This window comes from Pseudopodoces humilis, chromosome 6 (assembly GCF_049639895.1).
Source record: "Pseudopodoces humilis isolate 2021_Gansu_Grassland_sample_001 chromosome 6, ASM4963989v1, whole genome shotgun sequence".
NCBI classification, from domain to species: Eukaryota; Metazoa; Chordata; class Aves; order Passeriformes; family Paridae; genus Pseudopodoces; species Pseudopodoces humilis.
Genome location: NC_142205.1, coordinates 12,876,370 through 12,900,910, shown reverse-complemented (window position 1 = coordinate 12,900,910; position 24,541 = coordinate 12,876,370). Strand labels below are relative to the sequence as shown.

Below are 24,541 nucleotides of genomic sequence, written 5' to 3'. Positions count from 1 at the left end.
AAAAAAGGATAATCCTTTTAATATCTCTTGGACCAGAGAGGAATACTAACAGTCAATCTGAAATCCAAACATTAGCCAATTCACTTCATCTTGTCCCTTTTTGAGAAATGAGTGTCTTAAAAACTGTTATCAAGGCAAACCATGTCAGGTTCTGAACTCTACAAGGGCTAGAAATTTATCAGAGCACAAGTGGGACTAAAAGCACCAGAACAGTGACACCTTATCTTGTTCCCACTCGAGACTCTTCTGACCTTACCAAAGTCCAAGAGAAGAATCTCTTCCTCTAGAGCACACTGCCCTTCCATATTTCTATTAAGTTAGCTACCATGACCAAATGACCATTATACTCCCACGGTAACATAATGAAGTGTCCATAAAAAGTATCTCTGAACCCCAGGATTTGCTCATGACAAAAAGTTTTTCATGCTGGTTTTCATCTGCCTAGGGGTATTTGCCAGCTGTTTTGCCTATGAAAAAATGCCTCCACCATGGGAAGAATAATTTCTACCTGAAAAAAATAGTCACATAAAAATTTCTCTCTAGAAAGTGCTTGCAGAATTTGTGAGGAGAAAGTTTTAGCTGTAATTAAAAGGGAAATCAATGCTATTCTCTCACATCTGAGTAATACTGACCATTCAAATGTATTATTTTTAATCACTGAAAGCAGAAATCCCTGACAAGATTTCAAGTTGTGAAGTAAGGCACTTTTCCTTACTTACTTTTTCTCAGCCATGAATCTCAGTAAGATTTTTTAAATGTCCACTTCCTGTAATTTTGGTAATTTTAGACTATAATAATTTTTACATTTTTATGATGCCTTTGGGGTATCATTACAAATATTTTTTAAGCATTTAAACTTAGAAAAATAAAATTAAGTAATAGCTTCTCTTGAGGAGAGACTGTCAGTTCTGTTTTGAATAAACAATCCCTTTTAAAGGCAATCTAGAGATTTATATCCGCTGTAACCATAGAAATTAATCTAGAGTTTAAACAAAATAGAGTAAAACATAATTTATTTAATGAAAATCAGAACACTGCTATTGCAAATGAAAGTTGGGTTTCTGTTTTTTTAATTCAACAGCCAGCTCTGTATGCAATTGTAAGATTTTACTTGATGGGCTACTTCTTACAACTTAATCATACTCATTTAACCAATTTTAACAAAGTATTCAGATATCTGAGTTTTAATTTTACTTGGTACAAATGCCAATCACTAAAAAAAAGAAGCTAAGGATTTTCAGATTTAAAAAGCTACAATAAGTATATGAAACATTTTTAGTGATAAGAGCAATCATGAGAAACTTCTTTGACATTGCAAAGCCAACAGGAACAAAGCACAAAAATTTTTATGAGTTTCTCATATAAAAAGTTTGGGAATAGCAGAGAAGAATAAAAATGAACAAACTGGCAAGCATTTTATATGTCAACATAGCTAAAAAAATGTTCATAAATAGTGGTTCCTATAGTCCAAGTATTTACAAGTTTGCCTGAAACATTCCAGCATGCTGACCCTCAGCAAAAATTTTGCTACATAAAGAAATTCAAGGTTAAACTAATTAAGTATTTACAGGTCAGTTAAGTAAGAGTTAAAAGAGCAACATTTTTTTCAAAAAGCAAGGAAAAGTTTACATGAGGAAACACTGATGTGCTTTACAATGTAACATCAAAACAAAAAACACAGCCCAAAATCTAGAAAAAATTTCACATCACAATAGACTGAAATAGTTTTTTGTGTGAACATCTGTCATAGCCACATAAAGTTGTGAAAAATAATGAAGTAACAGTAGAAGGAAACTATCAAAAAATACAGTTTAACAGATGATTTCTCTAATTCCTGTATGTTTTACAATAAACTATTCTGTGACACTTTTGGTGGTTGTATAAGTCATCATGTAAGCCTTCTTTGACCATATCAATACAAAATAATCAAACTGTATCAGGAAAATAATAAAAATAAATAATAAAGTTGAGCTTTATTTACAACTGTGAACTCAATTATTCTATTATACAATGACAGAAACATTACCAAATGAGAAAGAAAAAAAAATAAGCTTCTAAAAAGCCAAAAGTTTCTAGTAAGACAGTAACTGTTCACAAGCCAAAGTACAAACTCTGAAAACCTCAAAAGATACAAGCTTCTGGTCTCCTTCTCTTAACTCAGTCTGTAGGAGAGAATGATCCAGGAGACTCAGCCAAACCAAGGCTCACATGGACATAACAAAGCCTGGCTTGTAATACAAATGCCAAAAGACACTCATTGAAGTCAACTTTGCAAGACACCTCAAAATACAACAATCTGTTTCTGTCTCCTAGTTAACTGACCTGTATCCTGTAATTGGCTACCATTGCCTGCAACATATTACTAATTTCTTAGTGTTTTATCTATCTCTAGGAAGTCTCAAATTCATAGGAACCCACAACTTCGCATAATAGGTGGCTTTTTGATGGTACACATCCACAGGAAAGAAAACACACCATGCATAAATAGGGAGAGATAGAGAAACAAACAAGAACTAAGGCAAAACCAAAACACACAAGAAAAGGAAGTAAAATGTTTGGCTGTAATAAAATGAAATAGCATCAATACTGAGACATAACCCCACTGTATACTGCTGCATTAAGTCTGAGGTTCCAATCAGCAGTCAACTCCAAAGGGCTTCCAAGAAGAGAGGGCTGTAAACTACAGCATTATCCTCATGTCTACTCGGGAAAGGAACACGGTCTCTGTTCTGAAATTACTAAGTGCCCAGCCAGCTGTGAGACAATCTTAGGAAACAAGATGGTGGCACAGTCTCTGATATGTATTTATTGACAGATTCCTGTTCACAAGGACTTTGCAGTAACTGAATGGGCTATCCAGCACCTTAAGTACACTGAGATAAGTTCACAGAAACCACCAGTGCAATAAAAAGATTGTGCTTACTCTACAAACTCTGATGAATCTTCTGATGAATCAGAAGAACTTCAGAAGACAATCTATTAGAATACTTACTTTGCAAAATGAATTTGTGTTCTTATCTTACCTGAAATACACTCTGGTAGAGAATAAAACACTGACTACTATCCTTCATCCAGATATTTATTTTATAGGCAACATCACAGTCTTTCAACAGTTTGGGGTACACACATTTCATAGATGCTACCATTTTCATAAAGACCTTCATTTCACAACTTTCTACTGATATACGTATGGCCATTGCCATACGTATATCATACAGCCATTGCTGTAGAATGTCAGGCAAGAAGGAACTATCAAGCAACTAAACCATCACTATGTCAACAAGTAAACACATACAAACTGTCCAGGAGCTTACAGATTAAGCTGTAAAACTTCCTAAAATGCTTTGTGTTAATACTCTGTGTCTATCAAACAGTTTCACTGTATCTCACCAATCCATACACAGTGAAAAAGTCAATGTTACCTCCATCTTTTGCCTAACAACTAGATTGCCCAGGTTGGGTTGCAGTAGCTAAGTGCTACTGCATTGTCTGGGCAAAAACAGAACAACTGGATGAAAAATACTTATGTTTCAGCAGACAAGCACAGGGAGAAATTGGAGTATCACTTGTAAGATGGATACTGGTTTGTGTACAATTTTCAATCAAGGTTAGACTAAAATGCTACTGCAATTTGCCACAATGTTTCACAGCTCTTAGGTGAATTAGTGAACAGACTCTTAAGTCAAGGACAGAAGTGATAGTACATTTTCCAGTTTCTATTTGATTATGAACACCTGATTTAACAAACGTCACACCACTGCTCCACAGCACTGCTCTGCACTCCAGATGACTCAGTATTACTGAAACACATTTCATCAGTATTTCAGTATTCTGCTCATGCACTGGCATGAGCTTAGGAAGAGAGAAAGATAAATATGAAGTACCTCCCTCCTGAGGATGTATCTCATTAGCAACTTTAATATGAAAATGCTAAGGCTAAGAATCACAATTAGAACTTAATAAGAAAACTTAATAGTAGTAAGAGACTTTACCATACTGGTGGGGATTAAGTAGTAAATGTCAAGCAGATATCTGACTGTATGGATGAATGGAACAGGAGCTGGTAAAGCTCCTTGTGGCACAAGGGTGGAAAAATAAGAGAAACATTGAAAAGTGCAGGAAGGGAAGAACTGCAGATTGAAAGGGTCATAGAAGCAGAAGGGCATGGTCTGAGGAAAAGAGTTAAAAAACATGAAAAGTAAGGTATACCCAAGCTAAAACAGTAATTATAATTACAGTGCAAATGAGAGATGGATATCAGAGACATAAGAGCCTAGCACATATTGGAAGAACAGGACCCTTATTTAGGGTAATAAACCAAAACAAAAGCAAAAAAACCCAAACCCCACACTTAAAGGGGAAAGAAACAAACTCACAGACCAATTTTTAAATCTCTTTGGATGTAAAATATTCTCCTTGAAAGTGTTAAAAATAGCCTGAACAAAACACTTAATGCTATATATAAGCTAGCAAGGAGAGGGTTAACCTGACCTCATGTTTTAATAACATGTACTACTCCTTGGCACATCAACATTAGAACCAGAGCATCCCAAAATTACAATTTTCCCCACAGAAACACACAACAATTTCAAATGCCTGTAGCTCTTATGTCATACAAATGGAAAAGCATACTGTTGAACACAGTGGTGTTGGGTGCAGCGGTGCCTGAAACCTTAAAGTCAGGATAGCTAAACTAGTTTGAAGATATTTAATCTTTTTTGTCCTGAATGTTCTTCAGTCCCCTACAGAGCAACTCAGATGTGGTTCCTGCATAAGCAACTCAAGTGTCTGACTGACTACAACATCAATGAGCATGGAAGAGACAAAAATGAGTAAGGATAGGAAAACAAAGAAGACCCCAGTGTCTAAATAGAAAGTTTTACTCACATAATTTTGTTTAGTTCTATCTTGTTGCAGTGTACCAAATTAGCTGTATTGTGACTCCTTACATAGCTTAAGTAACTCAACATTTTTCTTTTATTTAAAACTATTTGAAGAATTTGCACTTTAGAAAGTTTTTTAAAAGTGTAACTGTAATGACTGCAAACATTGTTTTATTGCTTAATTAGTTGCCATTATTAATACTAATTAATGTCACAAATGAAGTCAAGAAAAGGAAAAAGTCCATAAAGTAATAGCTGGACAAGACTGGAAAAAAAGACAAATTGTTTATAAAGATTAAGCTTCACATAGACGGAGCTTTGAATTCCTTTGTCTTACACAATAATCAGCAACAACTTTACTGCAAAAGTAAAATGACTGACTAGGTATTTGTGGGCAACCAAATTATCCTTCTTGTATTTAACAGTTTCTTCCCACTTAAATGAACAAGTGTCTACTAATTCTGTAATGTACAGAAAATCTGCCAAAAATCAAGAAATAACTATAGTAACAAAGGAGTCAAATGGAGCGTAAATTCAAGAAATCAGTGACACTAAAACTGTGACAGATTTCAACAGAAACCTATGACAAAAAATACACAGAACCAGAAAGAAAAGCACATGTCAAAAATGTAAGAGTTGGAAGGAACAAATGAAGGCAAAAGAAAGTTACTTCTTTTAAATAAGTGAAACAGGAGAAAATAGGGTGACTCCCAAAGAACCACAATTTTTTTCGAAAGTTTATACCAGGGATTATAATAAAGTTAATATTCCCTTTAGTTTTAAAAATTCTATTACAAGGGAAATTTAATGCATTTCCTTGAACAGAGGCAGCTAAAAAAAGCTCTCTGCTGGGTTTGGAGCGCCTGCTCCGAGGCAGGGGACATGTACAATTACAGGACCTGACTCAAGTGATCTGGTTTGAAAACAGCCGACACACAAATATCCACTGAAGCACAACGGATAAATGCTTTCACTTTCAACATTTCTCTTTCCATTAAACTAAAAACACAGCTGTTTTTTTAGTACCACTTTTATCTTACACTACAAATATAGTATATGCAATGCACACAGCAGAGTATCTATCAGGCAGTGTCAGAATGCAACTGAAAATTAACAGTAATTTCTTGCAACAGCCATAAAACAAAGTCCTTTGTCTAATGAGCAAAGAGATCGAACTGAACCAACCAACCTTCACTTGGGAAAAACACATGATGTGGTCATGTAAAATCTTGAGACTACGAAATAGTCCTTTTTCCTGTAACACAAATTCTGTCTATAGCAGCCACATAATTCTTAAGTTACTGTTAGTACCCTTAGAATTTGGGGTCAGTAGTGTCACTACCCTTTAGAATTAAAATTATCCAGATCCCAATAAACACAGAGCCAAATCTAGACTTCTCATTTCAGGTAACCTGCAGGCTACAGGTACTGACTTAGTTTACTCTCAGAATATACTCATTTCAGCTCTTGGTCTTAAATGCTTTCATTTCTAAAGTTCTGTACAATACTGAAACTGTGTACAACGAAATGGAGCACAGGAAACAGATTCCGCATCCTGGTCATAGCAGATTTTTCCTATGAAGCTGAAGCACAGAATTATTAAAAATTCAAAAACTTACATCAACCATCCCTACTTTCCATTGCAGTATGATGGTACATTCTATGGCAGCATAAACTTTAATAGAATTCTTAGGTGAATTTTATTTCTTAGGGTCATAATGGTAAGGAGGAAGAAAAAAAAAAGGGCTAGGGGACTTAGTGGAAGCAGATTATGATCATATCTTCTATGATAAATCTAATAATACAAATACAACTGTGCAACAGATAATGATATTTGCTATTAGCAACAGCTGAAAGGTGTTCTTGGCTCCTGATGTGGAATTAAGGCAGGGAGAAATAAAGAACTTCCCGATGCTTATGTAAATAGGATTTTGATGAAAGACTGAAATTTCAAATTGGATTTCCTAACTTTTGAGTGCATGACAGTCCTTCTTTTTTGAGAGGGAAAAAAACCAAAACAACAAAACAAACTGATGTTACATACTACTACATTTCCTGATAAAATACGATTACAAATTTTGCTTTAAAATTATGATTATTAATATAATTTTATACATTTCCATATTACCTCTTCAGTATCATTCATCCAGCAAACTACTATACACTAAAAAACCAAACCAACCAACCAAATACCTCCCACCCAAAAAAACATGCCAAAAGAGAAATATTAGAGAGCTTTTCCCATTATTACAAAATATGGAGACAAAATATATTCCAAGCAATCTCTTGGGCTTCAGCTTTATGGTCAATGCAACATGCATTAGATCATTTTTTTCCTTGAGTGTTACAAGGAAAGCCAATTAAACATCAAAAGACTCCTGCTTGTCATGTCAAATTTACTACTTACTGGAACAGTGTGCCTTATTCATCAAATACGTGTTGACTTGGAAGTCATCATGAACCACATTCTTAACTAATTACAGCAACTGCTACAAAATACTGATTATTATTAAGAATAAGTGAGTTAAACTAAGTGCACTAATTATCATAGGCTTCACTTGCCAAAAAATGCCATTCTATCTATTAAAAGCACACTGCACAATTAAAAGTTAAAAATAAAGCAATTATTCTGTCCTTAATCATGGTTCCTCCACTGCTACCCAAGAGATAGGAAATGTTCTTCTGTAACAACCCCAGCACTGGGTTCTGAAACTACACAGCTTTGTTGCAAAGAGCGTCTGCCAAGAGAAGGCTGCTCAGAGCTGTCCTATAAGGAATAACAACACCATGTTGGAAAAGTTATGTCAGACAGTGCAAGCAGCACAAGATTCCTCTCAGTAAGATGTCTATTATATTATATATTATGTGGTTTGTTCTGCTTGTGGGATAATATCAAAAGATGCCTTGGTGGTCAGAGTGGTAACTTACACCAACTGCTACGACTTGTAGCTGTGTATGTATTCTCTAACATTGCCTGTGTGACTGAACAGATAGTTTATTTGCTTTAACTGAAATAAATTAATAAAATAATTGAAAAGATATTTTCAGCCCAGTTTCTAATCTGTGTCAATTACTGCTACTACTGCCGTCAGGTAGCTGGGGTTCATTTTTCTAAAAGATCCAAAGCCATCAAAGGCGGGTATTTTAGTCTGATTATTAAATATATGGATATAAGCACAGACATTAAATTACATAATTTTGTTCAGATTATTTAATAATTTCATTCTGGCAATATTAAAAATTCAGAAGAGCTGTTTAATCCACTTTCTTAAAATTTAAAAATTATTTATACAGTAAACTCTTAGGACTTGGTGCCATTTTATTAACTTCACGGGAATAAAAAATGTCACCATAAACACTAAGTCAACAAATAAAAACCTTCATGTTCCAGCAACCAGGTAGCAAAATAAATCCTTTAAAAACTATCAAATGATGCTAAAAATAAAATTACATATAAATTCAAGTTTTAGACTGTGGTCAATTGAGGTCTAGACAAAACCCTATGTTTGTTCACTGCCTAGTCTCCAGTCTGCTCCAAGTTTGAAAAGGTAATTGAACTCAGTCTATAATTACTGGATTAGATACAGATGGGCTCTGTACATTTCAGGGGAGGAAAGAACTGTTTTGATTCATTTTATGATTGCCTGTAAGGTCAGACTTTTCAAAATGTACTTTCATCTGTTAAATAGTTTCTCAAAGTCCCAAGGGGACATCTTCAATAACTGATGTTTTAAGCAATTTGAGTCTATCAGATCCAGTCTTTGAATGTAATATGCTGTCCATTTTCTAGAATTATAAATGTGCATGTAGGTTAATTGCTACAACTCAGAGAGAGTTTAAAAACTACATTTTTTCAGAAAATTGCTAGTTTTATCCAACAACTGTTATGCATAAATATTCTCAGAATTATTTTGGTTTAGGATACAGCAGATCTTTGGAAATACAAATAAGTGACACAAATTAGAAATGTCCTTACTCATAATGCCTTCCCATTTGGGGAATGTTCTCTTAGGACCCAAGTCTACAATATCTGAATAGTCTCAACTAATCCATTCATTTCTCCCAAAACAAAAAAAAAAAAAACAACAACAACAAAAAAAAAGAGAAATAAATATACCTTAATAAAAAATCCTTAAGAACACTTGAGAAGACTTCTTTTTCCATAATCTCTAATTTGAGCCTCCATCCTCACTCTCAGTCAAGATAAAATGTGGAGCCAACAATGAGCAAGAATTAAACTTTCACTCAGCTAAGAATTTTTTGCACAGCATTTTCTTCAATTAAATCAACCATAACTCTGTTTCAGTACAACCACGATTTCATCTTGCATCATTCAATGTCTTACTTAGTTAACAGTTCAAACGCTCCGCAAAGGGAATCTAGCTCTGCTCTCAGTTAGGGACTCAGAGCTGCTGTAATAGCAATTTAAAGCAGAAAACACACCATGCAATCAAAAGGCAATAGAATAGTTCAGTTCACAGTCTTAAGAGGCAGGAAACTTAATTCTAAACAACTTACTATTCAAGAGTCTCAGTTTCTTTGTATTACAACAATCCTCTTCCTTATAAAATTCCAATAGAAAATATTTTTGTGTTAAAACATACATATGTGTTTAATCAACAACAATATCTCACTGGCAACAGTATCAGCATCAGTCAAACAAATTATTTTTGTAGGATCCAAATCTAGACATCTATAGAGTTGTTCTGCCAGAGCCATAGTATTTAAACACCAGCAGTAAGGATAACTTGAACTATGTTAATATAATCTCTGTCTCCAAGTGGGCATGAAAAAGCATGTTATCTCATGGAATTTCCATTATTAGTATTTTATTCATATTATTTCAAAGTCATCCACAAGAGGGACAAAACCTGAAGACAGAACCAACCACCACAAAACTCCAGCAGAAAGACACAGTCCAATAACCAAATTATTTGTATGCCTGCTCAGACAGAAGATCCTGTCCATCACCACCAGGCTGCACAGAATCCCACCACAACTTACAAGTTTTTTCACCAAAACAAAAAACTACTTCTGCTTCATTTTAAGAAATGATTGATACAAATCAGTTTGCTCAAGACAGTTCAATCCATAAAATGCCTGCAAGCAGACTATGGGATTCTGCAATAGTAGCTCTTTTTTAAATATAAGAGCATCAGTAGCAAACCATGTATAAGCAAATAGAAGTTGTCTTTGAAACTAGCATGCAATTTTACTCAAAAGATAAAATCCATTAATATTTGCATTATCTTCTTCCCCTACATTTCTAATAGATACTTTTAAATGTACTTCTTTAAAATTGAAACAATACTCTTATATAGGATTTGCATGAGGTGCATGTGCTTAATTCAGTAAAATAAGTCCCAATGTTTACTTAAAAGCTATACAGACAAGGCTTCTTCTCCTTCATTGTAAGCAACAAAAATACACATGCTTTATTTTCCCTAAAAAATAAAACTATAAGTATTTCAAGTGTATTGTGGGAACCCACAAACTATTCTTGAAACTACTCTAATTTTTTAGACAATAAATTGTGAAGAAATGGTCAAGTTAGTGAAACAGGCAAGCCATAGCACCACACATTCTGTATGCAGCAAATAAATAAATATAAGAAATTACACTAGGCCACACCTTAGGCCAGCTTATAAGCTCTTTGACAGTTTTTCCTTTTTCTTCTTCACATTTTCACTGTCTGTAATAAGTATTTTCCTGTATTTGCTGTAAAGTCCTTTACATCATAGTCAAGCCCATAAGAAACAAGAAACTTGCAAGAGCTCTTGTAAGTATTTCCCACCTATACTTCAGTGGATTCCACAATGAGCTAAAAATTTGGGAAGTGAAAGCAACATCATCAAGAAAAATAAAGTGTATTCTTACAAGCTAGTCTCACTCATGTTGTATCATTGTGTCTTTACACAATCTTTAAAAAAAAAAAGATATCCTATTTGTGTATATTAAACAGAGTCAGTATGCAGACTGCAGCGATGTGGCACTATTTAATCAACAATAACTTGATATTGATTCCTTCAGCCCTAAAAAAAAAATTATAGAAAAATATATATAATTTAACCATCTTTATATATCACTCATTTTCTGAAATCTGTGTTGAAGAAATATGACTGTAAAAAAAATTAGAAAGTGGTTGCTTACTTCACAGCAACAAACGTCTGTGATAGATTAAGCACTCTGTGAAGTCAAATACAACTATTTTATTTTAGAAATACTCTAGCAAGATTTGTTTCCTGTAAGTTCATTTATTATTAAAAATGAAGAGAGAACATTCATACATTTGCACCATCCAAGGTCAGACTGATCAGAGTCACAGTCCACTGGAGCAGTAGTCCAGCATCTGGAAAACCAGTATCCAATTCCTTGCTTTGGTATGAAGCAATGTCCCATATGTAGAAAAGAATTCCAGAGCCATCTCTATGCATTACTTGTTGAGCACTGTATGTATTTTGAAATACATGCACTTGACTTAAGAAATTTCAAGTGATGCAAAATTTACCAAATCAAAGGATCAGCTGAATCACACCTCAAATAATGCGTACTACTTCCAGTACTGTATCTTATTTTGATGTTCATAGGATCCATGAAGAAATCAGACTTTTTTACTTATGATCATATGTTGTAACAAAATAAGGTTAAAAGATTTCTCACTACAAGGTAGATTTTTCAGACTTCAGATCATTTTTGTAGCTCTTTCTATTTTAAAAAAAACCCAAAACCCAACAAAGCAACATCCCACCATTATCACACTTCTGGAAAAGGTTGGTATCAGAACTGGACACAACATTCTGTCATTTTAATAGTGCTATACACTTTCCTTTTAATTGATAATTCTCTCTATGTTTCATTAAATGTACATCTTATAAAAAAATTAAGTGCCATTATTTTGTTATTGGCTTCTATGTGCAATATTTACTAGCAGCCAAGAAGGCCAAATTCTGCCCCACCACACCCACAACCAGAACCAATAAATGCCACCCTTAGATATGCAAAAGTAATATCATGCCCAAGAAATACATATATGTATTTCATATATGTACAGTTGTATACATGTAATAAATTTTCTATATAGTTGAATGAGTAAATTTAATTTAAGCCTACATAAAGGAATACTTTCCCTCAAATATCACAGCAAGCCGGCATCACACTGTCCAGCTGAATAGACCCAAAGAAAATAACATATAACAAAGGCAACTGAAGAAAGCAGAATTTTAAATTAATCAAAAATTTGTAGCTGTCACTTGAAAACTAGTATGCAACAAGGTTCTGAAAGAAGAATATCCCATGAACACACACATCTGTTTAATATTACAAGCAAACTGTCAGCATTGTAAGTGAAGATTTAATTTAATATTTTTTCTTTCTTGATGTTTTACCTTTAGTCAATTCCTTGTGAGAGTATCAGCTTTCTGTAAGAAACTGTTAGATATAAAGAAATGTTATTGTAGCATGTTTATAAAATCATAGTTCGAGAACTTTTTATTTTTGTAAGGCCTGACCACAACTTAATTATCTGCAGGACATTCCAAGCTCACAATTGCAAGCTCCAGTTCCCAAGCAATTTTAAACAATATCTACTGTACAGGACATACAGCCCTGCAAATACCACAACATGGTAGTTTTTCAAGAAGCCACCATTAGAGCCACTAGACATGGTTTTATTTTCAGTAAATATATTTCTCTACTAATCATTAAATGGTTTTCATCACCACTACATGTTTGTCTTTCATGCCTGCTTGCTATCAGTGTTTATTTTGAGTGAACTAGTCATAAAAAAAGCAGATACCATGTATAACATGCCGTATGTTACACACAAAGCATCCTAAGAGCAGTATATTCTTCTACAGCTCATGCAATGTTTTCCTTCTTTTTCAGGAAAGAAAGCAGGAAAAAAGACTTGTTAAATTGGAGATCGGGGAAAAGTGAGACCAATAGCTCAGCCAAAAACTCTCAAAGGAAGGCTATTTTTAAGAGAGAGAAATTTTGGAAGCCCTGGAAATTCAAATTTGTTTTTCAAAACATCCTGACTGAAAATAGTCAAGAAAAAAATATCCATCATGCAATAACACCTGGATTTTACCCATCAGTCTGAAAACCAGCAGCTTATTTATATAAGACTTTTATAGCAACTCAGAACTCCAAAAGTCTGTTTTCCTCCCCAAAACACCAAACATCTTGTTTTCAACCCATTACTGACAATCTCCTCTGCTTTCTTACCCTTTTGATCAGCTCTCCCCTTTTCTGGAGGTTGATGACTCTGGCTGCTCTGCACTCACAGGCACACTGCCACCACAGAGCCAGTGAGGAGTCCCCAGCACACTCATGGTGGGCATCACCTGATGCTCCCTTCGCACCTCCTCTTTTACCTGACACACCTCAGGTGTGTATTTTATTCCAGAAATCCCCGTCCTGCAGCAAGATTATTTCTGGTCTTCTAAATATAGTGAGATTTAACTTCCACCTTGACTAAACACTCTTATGCTCTTTTACCGTAAATAAAAAAAAAAAAAAAAATCAAAAAAAAAAAAAAATCACAGAATGACCTTATTAAAATTATAGTTATTCTAGTTAGGCTATTAGAATAATACTTCATACTAGAGGTCCAATAAATTCAGGAGTAAAACCAAAATCCCTTCTCTTTATTTTCCACAATTAACCAACATAACATTTGAGAACTTATAGACATCCCCACAGAACCTTCACATACATTCACTTGAAATCCACTCTTTCTACTCAACTGAAAAATTCAAGAGGTGGGAAACACCAGTCAGTTGCATCTATGGAAATTTCTCCACAGAAATGAAATATTCAATTTAGAACCACTGAAATTACATCCATATTTGAAACTGTTTAAAAGTTTACAAAAAAAAGGAAACATCCAGTGTGATATGGCAAGCAATCCATTAATAATGAAAATCAAAGACTGGAAGGAAGTTGGATTACATCTAATTGTATCTGGTTTTCATTTTGCTTTTCAAACACTGGACAATACCTGCAGAAATGGACTAGATGCAAATCTGAGTCAATGCAGCACATGCACTTTTCCATAGGTCTCACCAGCCTCCATCAAAAGAGATGGCAGATTCAGAATGAAAGGGTAAAAAGAGACAACAAACACCTGATCACTATAAAATGTGCTCTTTTTGCCAGACAAAGTTTTGACCCACCACCCTGAAGCCAGGAAACTCTCATTTTCAAGAAAGTATCCATCATTTAACATTCTATGCAATTATACCACAGTGTAATATTTTCAACACTAAAGAACATTTTCCTTGAATTACTGGAAATGATTCATACCTCAAATTTTCACCCTTTAATTGCTCTCATAGCTAAAGCTATCATGCCAGGTCTGAAAAATATTTTCAAGTACAGTGGACTGAAATTTCAAAGACTGAGCATATAACTACATAATCTTTCACTGAAAAATTGTATCCTTTTGTCTATGGTGAAACACACAAAAACTTAAACGACTCATTACCAAAAAAAGTTATCAGCTCAACATTACAACAATAACTAACCCTGATGACCAAAATGAGTCTCAATTAGCAAAAACACAAGTGTGAGTCCAAGAACATTCTTCTCTACCTAAATGAAGAAGCAGGATACACCATGCACACAGAAAGAACTGCAGGATGCTGGGAAGAGTCTAAACAGCTAAAACCTTCTCCGGGCTGCTATCTACCAAACTTGTTCTATTTTCAAAAAAGCAGAGGAGGAGAATAATCAGACACCTTAAAGTTACTAACTTACAGAGAAATCAGCTTTATTTTGGCCTCAGTATTAATAGCTGGATAAAGAAATCCCACAGCTACATCTCTTAACAAATCACACTGATATTCTTTTGAGTTTGCTTACTTTTATGTTCATTTCTGTCCCAAACAAGAGATAACATTTCAAAATACATAAATATGGAGCCCAAAGCTTGTAGCAATGGCAGAGCACCAAGTACTCAAAACAATGAGCTGTTCTTACTTCAAAAATCTTTGATAGAGAACTCAGAGAAACAGCAAAAAGTATAAATTCATTAACTCAGTTAAATTCACTAACCTGAAAATATTAAATTCCGTCTTTTTTCTCCCTTCTTCCACTTCCTCTCTTCCCTGTTTAGATGAACTATATCACAGTCTCATAAATTTCCAGATATTCATTCTTTTTACTCATATTTCTACCTCTAATGTTAGACTGTCTCTTCTACAACCTCGATCCTTCCACTTACTTCCAGGTATGCCTGCACACTTTCTATTGTCTATCTTTTCCACTGTGTCTCTCCAGCTTTTCAGACACCTCAAGGCCCACCACCTTGCCCCCTAGTCCATTTTTTCCTTCAGATGTTATGCTAATGTAAACTATGTCTAAGAAAAGAAGGAAGCTACCTATGATAAATCTCAGCTTTCTTCCACTTTCACATGCTCTACAAACTTCCACAAACATTACCCTTATTTGTGGCAGGATGAAAAAGCAAGAACTTGCAAAAGGTGTCATCTTAAGGGAATACCACAGCCAGGAAAGAGTTCACAGTTACCAGCTGTAGGATGTAACAGTTCCTCTAACTCCAAGCCAGGAACGAACCTCCCACAACCAGCCTAGAAGGAGGTGAGGTGAGGTGAAGGAGGTGAGGACAAAGACAATATCCTCAAAATGGGAACTGCAGTGTTAGATACTTTTGGACTCCTCAGCACCACATGAGGTCCAGTTAGTCAAAACAAAATTAACAGGCAACTAAGGAAAGTTGTCTCTCAAGCCAACTTTCAATCCTGCTGCTCTGCTAAATTCAGAAAATAACTCACATGGAGTTGAAAATGTGCTTTAAAACAAACAAACAAAGCAGGGGAAACAATGACATTTGTACAGACATTTCCCAAAATGCAGGAGTTCATACTTTTCCCCAAGGCCAACCAATACCTTCCTCACTGTTTCTGAAGTGATTTTTCCTAAAACGAGAAGCATCACATGGGGAACATTAGTGATTTGGCATTTAGTCCTAATGTACCAAATAGCATTTCATTCTTCTTCAAGTTGTTTTGGGTTTTTTTCCCCAATCTTTACTCTGCTATTTCCTTAACCAGCTTTTTAAATGCTTCTCATCTACTAATTAAAATTATCATCTTTCCCTTCCATCTCTCAGACTAAACTTCTCTAACAAGGATGAAGGAAATGAGAAGTAAAACCAATAAATGCTCATAATAAAAAACTAACATTAACTGTAATTTGCACAGGGGAAGAGATAAATCTGGGATATTAGACAGCAGAACGTTGTAACCCCCTATTTGAAAAAGTGCAATTTAAAATTTTATTTTCAGCCTACAACATGGGGGAGGGAAACCCATGCGCATGTGAGTACAAAATGCAACATCATCAGTGAGGTAAAGAGTAACTGTTCATGACTGTTCATGGGAGAAGTCAGAATTAATCCTAATGACCTCAGCAATGGGCCTAATTTAAGAGAACTTATCTCTCATTAAAACCTAAGTGAACTGAAATATCACTCACTGTCCAAAATCTGGCACAGTCATTCATTTCTAATAAAGACTCCAAATTTGGCTACACCACAAACTGTATATATTTTCCCTGCATTCAAATATTCTCTCATGGGAGTTATTCTTATGTAATCAGTAGAGTCAAAAAATTGTATTAAATAACCTTATTAAATCAGGTTATAATTTTTCAGTTGAGTATAAAACCAAAACCATTAAAGCACACAACTTAAACCATTTTTGGCCATTCCCCTCATTGCACTGGTAAGTATCAGCTATTCAATTACAACAGAAGCAGTTCACTACATGACCATGCAGTCTTTGGTGCTCTGCCTGTGTTCACCACAATAGTACCACTCTTGGATATGAAAGTTTTAAGGATTAAGTCTCTTTCAGTTCTGTTTTAGACCTGCAGAATACATGTCCCATCCCATAAAAAATAATACAGCAAACTATTTCATTATTTTGGGTATTTTCCAGTCCTTTGAAAAGCTCATATATAACCTGACTCATTCTGAAGTCACCAACCTGAATTTGACTCAGAACCAGCATCATAATAATTACTCTATATGCCAGTAAAACATTTACTATTTGGCATTTTTATTTTTCTATACCTTTTACTTTTAGAACAAGGATGGTGCAACTCCCTGCATCAGCACATTGGTACCTGCCAAACACTGAAGCTTTATCTAAAACCAGTAGGCAGTGGAAAAGCCTGTGGACCTCCCAGTCTGCAAGTCAACTTTTTTTTTATCATATTAGAATTGTATTAAGCATGAGGAATCCTCTGTTTGAAATCTAGTTCTCTAGATTTCATCTACTAATATTTTTCAAACTTTATTTGTAAACACCTAGAAATTTTCCAGTGAGGATCTTGTCTTTCTCTATTACAACTGTGCACATTACACAATTTCAGTGGCTAAATTTTATTCTTGGTACCTTTTCAAACAATCCTGCACACTCTGAAAGGGTTCAGAAAGTACATATGCTTAAAAACACTCCCTTTTAGTTTGTCAACAATTACATCATGCTGTTCAAGGAGGTCCTCTATAGCCAGTTTGGGGTACCAGCTCCTGATTTGGGCATTCCCTGTGCCTTTTTTAGGCTTTATTCAATGCAGTGACAGTGGCAATGAATAAACTGTAATACCATATACAAACACTCCTTTTTCTGTCCTAGGGGAATGCTCTAAATACCAATCTGTACAGGATATACAAAGATGTGCAGGAATATCTCAAATCTGGTACCAAAGACAAAACACCAGCTCTCCATCTCTTCTAGTAGCACTGCTATTTGAAATTATCCCTAAGGCAGCATTCCCAACAATGAAATAAGTTGTATTTTCACAGGTATACATGAAAAGCTGTTTTACATAGAGTATGTGAAATTAAAAAATAAAATAAAATTAGAAAGTCAGCAGTGACCTATGGGTAACCAAAGCAATGTACTACAAAAGTCAAGTGGCCTTGTAATTAAAAGGTTTGCTTAAAATTTATATTCAATGCCATTTGTTCTGGCTCTCGCAAGAACTAGTTTTGGAGACAAGTTTTATGTGGGGATTTTTCCTCCTCATTACACATTTGTACAGAGCAGCTGAACATATTTTTTGTGTGAATATTGGCCTATTGTACCAGGTTTTTTTTGAAGAATCACTTAATCATCCTACAGAATCCATACACAGAACTTATATGAGTAACAGATGTTGCAGCCTCATGAATCTGGCATCCTTATGTGTTCAACAGCTTCAAACATGGATATTTGATCATTCTGAAATTTCTCATTTAAAGATTTAGAAGCATTTAACTTTTCAAATTTTCCATTCTCAAGGATATTTCTTCAGCTATGCCTGATATTGTTTCTGAATAATTCATGCTCCAACTCTTGGGTTTTTGGCTTTTTGCAAAGCCTTAAAAAAGAGAATTTCCCAAAGCAAAACAGATTTTATTCATGACTGCAATTAAATCCACCATGAAATGCTGCTTGACCATTAATTTATATTTATTTCTGTTTATAGGCAGTATCAGCCTTGATTCCACTCTTCTAACATATATTGAACAGTCAGCAATCATAAAAAGTTCTTGTTCCTTCAATATTTTCAAATATCTACAAAATATATTTGACAGATGATATTCCCAATTGCTCATATTTGCCATAAAAAAAAGTAAAAGGCCTAAAGAGTCAGATTTCCTCATACTGTCCTGAAACAGAAGCTCAAATGTCACATACTTTGCAAAACCAACAATCTTTTAAAACATCCAAAACAACAGATTTAAAGCATTGTAAAGCTGTGAACCAGTGCCACATAAACTGGGGCTCCGAACTGCTTACGTTTGTCACTGAGCACTTACTGCAAACCCATTTTTTTTACTTAAATACTTTTGCTCTAATCTTTAAAATTCTTCAGTCATTTAGCTTAATCCCAAACCTGACATCATACCAAGGAACAAACGTATTGGTTTTGTGTGGCAAGGTTTTGGTAGTGGGGGGCTACAGAGGTGGTTTCTGTGAGAATCTCCCCCATGTCCAGTAGAGCCAATGCCAGCTGGCTCCAGGACAGACACACCACTGGCCAAGGATGAGCCCAGAGCAACAGGGGCTGTGCCTCTGGGATAACAGAGTTAAGAAAGGGGTGAAAAAGTGTTACTGCACAGCAGTAACTGCAGCAGGAGAGAGGAATGAGAGGAACAGCTCTGCAGACACCAAGGGCAGTGCTCCAAGTGCTGAAGCAGAGATTCCTCTGCAGTTCCTGGTGCAGACCAGGCAAGGCAGCTGTGCCCCTGCAGCCTATGAAGACTCCGTGGTGGAGCAGGTGGATGCCCACAGGCAGCTGTGACCCCGTGGGAAGTTTGCACAGACTCCTGGCAGAACCTGTGGAAAGAGAAGCCCACACTAGCCCACTTTTGCTGGCAGGAGCCCACAAGCAATCCATGCTGGAGCAGTTCAACTGCCTCCCGTGGAAGGGACACCCCTCGGGATCAGAGGAACAGTGTGAGCAGCCCTCCCTTGCTGGGGAAGGAGCAGCGGAGACAACGTGTGAGGAACTGACTGCAGCCTCCACTCCCTGTCCCCCTGTTCCACTGGTGGGAAGGAAATAGAGAACTGGGAGTGAAGTTCAGCCTAGGAAGATGGGAGAAGTGGGGGAAAAATGTTTTTAAAACTTTGGTTTATTTCTCATCATCATCCTCTTCTGATTTGATTAGTAATATATTAAACTCATTTTCCCCAATTCAAGTCAGTCTTGCCCATGACCCAATTGCTGAGAGATCACTCCCTGTTCTTACCTTGAACCATGAGCCTTTCATTCTATTTCCTCTCCCCTGCCCAGATGAGGAGGGCAGAGTGATGAGTGACAGAGCAGCTTTGGTGGGTAGCTGGCATCCAGGATCACACTGCTACAACTACGTAAGCCTACATAAAAGTATGAAGAATAGCAAACTTTAATATCCCTGGATATTGTATTTTAAACAACCATGTCACTGTAAGGTGTAAGATAAAGAAAATGTTTTGTTTTCATTCCCTAAAAAGCATTAATATACACATAATGAATTCTAAGTCTTTTATAAATTGTAAGTAATGGAAAGTCTGTCACTGTAACTGTAGCTTTCCTGTAGCTACAGGATCCTGTTGATCCTTAACAATAACTTCTTACCTGGTCCTAGTCAATATGCAGCTGGTGAAGAGATTGAGAGGTGCCAAAAATGTTCACCATAAAAAAGCGTAAGTCACATTACATATCAGAGGGCCCAATGGCTGTACAACGGCAGCTGACAGACCAAAAAAATCCCAAACCAAATAAACAGTGGTGGGTCAGTGCCAGGGCAAAGAAAATACTTTCAACAGCTCAAAGCCATAACATTTATCTTCGATTTATATGGATGGAACAGTTTTATCACAGTTTAATAACGTCACCAACAACACCAGCCTCTGCAACTAACATTACCATGGATATAGATGAGCTCATAACATCCTTGTGTTAAGCACTTAATCTCAAATACAAAAACCTTCATCAGCTCCCCAGAGACTGCAGAAACACAGTATACCTGAGCATACAATAGCCAACTTCAAAAAATACAAATTAACACAGAATGCTGAAGTATTTTCCTGCAATTAACACAGAACACTAAAGGCACACATCTCTAAACCAGCTTCCCCTCATAATATTGATTCAAGTCAAAACTCATATATTCTACATTCTCTGTGCCTCCTTCAATCCCCCTAAAAAACAAAGTTAGGTTTGAGAATGTAAAATAGGAATTTACAACTTTATCTCCCAAGTGCAATGAACCTTTATTATAAACACAGAACCTGTGTAGGATTACTGGTTACAATTTCGTCAGCTTCTTCTCCAAACACTAAGCACTTTCAATCTTCCCTCTTCAACATCACTTAGAGACTATAAAAAGAAGTAAAAACTCAAAGTCTCCACAGTCCTTGGATCCTACAGCAAAACTCAGTCCTTCAGGGGCAGAAAGGAGAATGAAAACATTCAATGTATGACAGTTATATAGCTTAATACACTTCAGAAAAGTGCTCAAGCACATTAATTATGTGATACAAAACTTCTCTGAGATGGGCTAGAGAGATCTCTGATCCTACAGCTGAGCACCTACCCAGTCCCACACTCCAGCTGTGCTGCAGCTGTGAGCAGCTGGCTGCTATTCCTGGAGCTTGGAGCACAGGCAGCATCAGCACAGCTCTACCTGCAAGGCTATGCAAACCCACACAGAATATAATGGTGAAAGGAGTAGGTCTCTGTGTAAACTCTATTATTTTACTATGTCCATATTTGCATGTCAGATTGAGAACTTGCACTAAGGACTCTGGGCTTCTTTAGTCTGGAGAAAAGGAAGTTGAGGGGCAACCTCACTGCTCTACACTTTCTTGAGGAGAGGACATGAAGAAGGAAGTGCCAGTCTTTTCCCTCTGGTATCCAGGATGGCTGCGAATGGTTCGAAGCTGTGCCAGAGGAGGATTAGACTGGACATTAGGAAGTATTTTCTAATGAGCAGGTGATCAAACACCAGAAGAGGCTTCCCAGAGAAGTGGTTGGTGCCCCAAGCCCATCAGTGTTCAAGGGGCATTTGGACAATGCCCTTAATAACTTGCTTTAACTTTTGCTCAGCCCTGAAGGGGTCAGGCAGCTGTAGTCGATGATGGCTGTAGGTCCCGTCCAACTGAAATATTCTATTCTACAACCAAGAAAGGCATAAAGAAAGTGGTGACTAAGTGTAGCTTATTATCACTATTATCCTATATGGATTCTGACCACTGTTGTTCATTAAAACTTTTATAGACAACACTAGCTAAACATTTGATACCTTCCTCAGATTAAAAAAATAAATAAAAAGCCTGTACAGTGACAAGAATTCACTAGCTTTTGGAGAGCTTTTAAAAAAGAAACACATTAAGGAACTAATGCATCTGTCAAAAATTACATTTCCAAGCCAAAGTGCATAGTCTTGGCTGAAACAGTTAAACTTTTAATCAAGGCTGTAATAAAATATTTGAAAGAGGGTTTGACACATACATAATCAAACTGAACTGTACTTGGCTGAAACAAACAGGTATAATCATCATTTATTTCACATTATTTATAAAGCTTATTCTTCTAGCTGAAGTTTCAATGTCTTATTCACACACTAAAATGATGTTCTGTGGTCTGGTGGGCTGCTGGCTCGCTGTCACAAAGGTGCAGGAGTTATGAAGCAAGGCCAGTCCACCTTGCTCCTTCTCACTGGCCAGCTGTCAACACGCACCATTTCAGCTTTTGCTTCTTCTCTAAAATCATTGTTTATATAAGTGCCATTAATTGAAACCATTGTCCCCCTCAGACAGTTCAGCTCATCCCCATTGGCATTAGCTGTTTACTTCACCTGATGCTCTTACAAATTAAACAAGAGACTTTTCTCCACGCCTTTGTCCTTCTTTCTGTTGTCTGGACAGTGCACAGAGGAAACTCCGAAACAGTGAGGACTCCAGAGAAAAAACTGGGATCACCAGGAAACAGCAGCAGGGGGAAGCCAAAGAACCAGGGCAGGAAAAAAAGGACATGGCTATTGCATGCTCTCACTGCACAGGGCTACAGCAGGGCAAGAAGAAGATGGAGGTAAGGGTAGGCTTGAGTATGAATAGAACTTTAAAAAAGAAAACCAATCTTGGGAAGAGGCAAAAGCCAAGAAGCCCTGGTAGTAGGAAGGTAAAGGGGAGCAAAGACTAGAAGGGAGGAAGAGGTTGGTATGAACCTAGTCTGAGACTGTAATTTATTTGAAATAGAGACACGGAAACTGAGAAGGAGGAATCAAAATGCAGACAGAGATAATACTGGCGGCAGTGGGGCAAAAGGCTCGGTCAGAGGGAACAAACAAATCTGTTGCTATGAGTATCTAGAATGGAACCTAAAAACCTCTGACTTCCTGCTTCCTCTGCTACTATAAACCACTTGTGCATTATTATTTAGTCCCAAACTTGCATATCCATTCTGTAAGTCTGTCTTCTCAGAATTCCTTAGTTTTTCAAAACACAGTCCAGTGCTTTATCAAAGATATGTTATTCAAACCCTGTCTTTGACTCAGTATGGAAGAAAACAATATGCAACAAAATTGTTTTTACAGAACGACTGTGGGCTGAGGACTGCTGTTAATGCTGATCAGCTTTCACCTCTGTAATTCCTTAACTTTTCAGTGCTTGTCTTTTCAACTCTTAAAACGTTCCGATTACCTTTGTACATGTAATCTGCCTGGGGCCGGCACTTAACTACCACACCGTGTGACAGCGGAAGCAGCCAAGCCAAAGGCAGCATGTAGGGAGCAGCACTGCAAACGCCGCCGAACGCGTGTGCTACGGCGGCGTTCTGTTACGTGGCAGCCGGCAGGAGGAAACCCCGGTGCGCACGCAGCCACGGCCCGGAGCGGCGGCGGATCCGCACGGACACAACCGCAGTCTCGGCAGGAGGGGCCGCGGCCGGCAGAGTCCCCCGGGAGAAGCGGGAACGCGGGCGACAGGCGGGCTCGGAGCCGGCCCCAGCCGCCGCGGCAGCGCCGGGCCCCGGCTCTCACGCCGCGCTCCCAGCCCACACCCGTGTGGGAAAGCGCTGCCCCGGGGCTCTCTGCGGGCGACTCCGGGGCCCGCTCGCTCCCCCCGGGGGCGCTCCGTGGCGGCGGTGGGGGGCGGGCTGGCCGCCCGGGCGGCGCCGCTCCCGCCGGCCCCGGCTGCCTCTCGCCCTCCCCCCGGGGCCGCACTCACCACCTCCCGCGCCCGGCTGGTGAAGTCGCTTTTGGAGCGGGCGGTGCCCCGCTTGAGCAGCTCGTCCCTTGCGCTGTCCCCCGTCGTCGCCACCCCCAGCGCCTTGTTGCGAGTCTTCACGGTCTTCACGCTGGCCTTAAAAAGCAGGGTGATGTCCACCGCCATGGCGGCTGCCGGTGCCGCCGCGCGCCCTTCCCCGCGCAACGCGGCCCCGCGCGGCGCGTTCCGGCTGCGGGGAGGGGCGGGCAGGCCGCGGCGGCGCGGGAGCGGCTGTGCCGGGCTGGGGCCAGCCCGGGGTAACAGAGCCCTGCGAGGGAAGCCGTGGGGTGGGATGGGGTGGGATGGGGTGGGACAGAGTGGGAGCCGGGAGCCGGCGCAGCCTGCACTATGTAAACGCTGTACGGAAAATAGAACGTGTATGGTGTAACGACCCCCCGCTAAGGAGTGCTGCCAGGTGTCGCCAAGCGGTGCTGGTTGCAAGGCAGGTTAATTTAGAGTTGATTAATACATTTAACAGATCTGCACTGTGAGCCGGGGTGGGCGCTGGTGTGAGACTCCCCTAGGAAATGCCCTCCCATATGGTCAGGCACTGATCTCCGTGATGATGGGGACAAGACTCGAGGGAATGGCCTGAAGTTGTGTCGGGGAGGTTTAGGTGGGATATTAGAAAAAGGTTCTTCACCCACAGAGTGGTTGGATACTGGCACAGGCTCCCCAGAGAAGCAGTCACAACATGGAGCCTGACAGAGCTCAAGAAGAGTTTGGACACTGCTCTCAGCACACGGTGTGACTCTTAGGGATGTTCTGTGCAGGACCAGGAGTTGGACCCGATAATCCTTGTGGGTCCCTTCCAACACAGAATATTCCGTATTTCTGTGCTTCCGTGTATTTCCCATGACCATACCCCTGTGTAGGCAGAGCAACCTTGTTACA

At 38.0% G+C, this 24,541-nt stretch overlaps 1 protein-coding gene across 3 annotated transcripts in view; it reads right to left on the bottom strand.

The window, feature by feature from the left end:
* The window catches only part of STX18 (syntaxin 18), a 57,506-nt gene extending 33,718 nt beyond the window's left edge, over positions 1-23,788 (bottom strand). The window contains exons 1-2 of one of the 3 annotated variants that reach the window (XM_088056393.1): positions 23,609-23,749; positions 19,648-19,774 (exon numbers count right to left, since the gene is read on the bottom strand). In XM_088056393.1, the coding sequence (XP_087912519.1) occupies positions 19,648-19,668 (21 nt within the window). In that variant the 5' untranslated portion in view covers positions 19,669-19,774; positions 23,609-23,749. Of the gene's footprint in view, positions 1-12,268; positions 12,288-19,647; positions 19,775-23,608 lie in introns of those variants that run through there. The other 2 variants (XM_005517844.3, XM_088056394.1) reach the window with 2 other exon arrangements.
* Between the last annotated feature and the right edge of the window lie 753 nt (positions 23,789-24,541).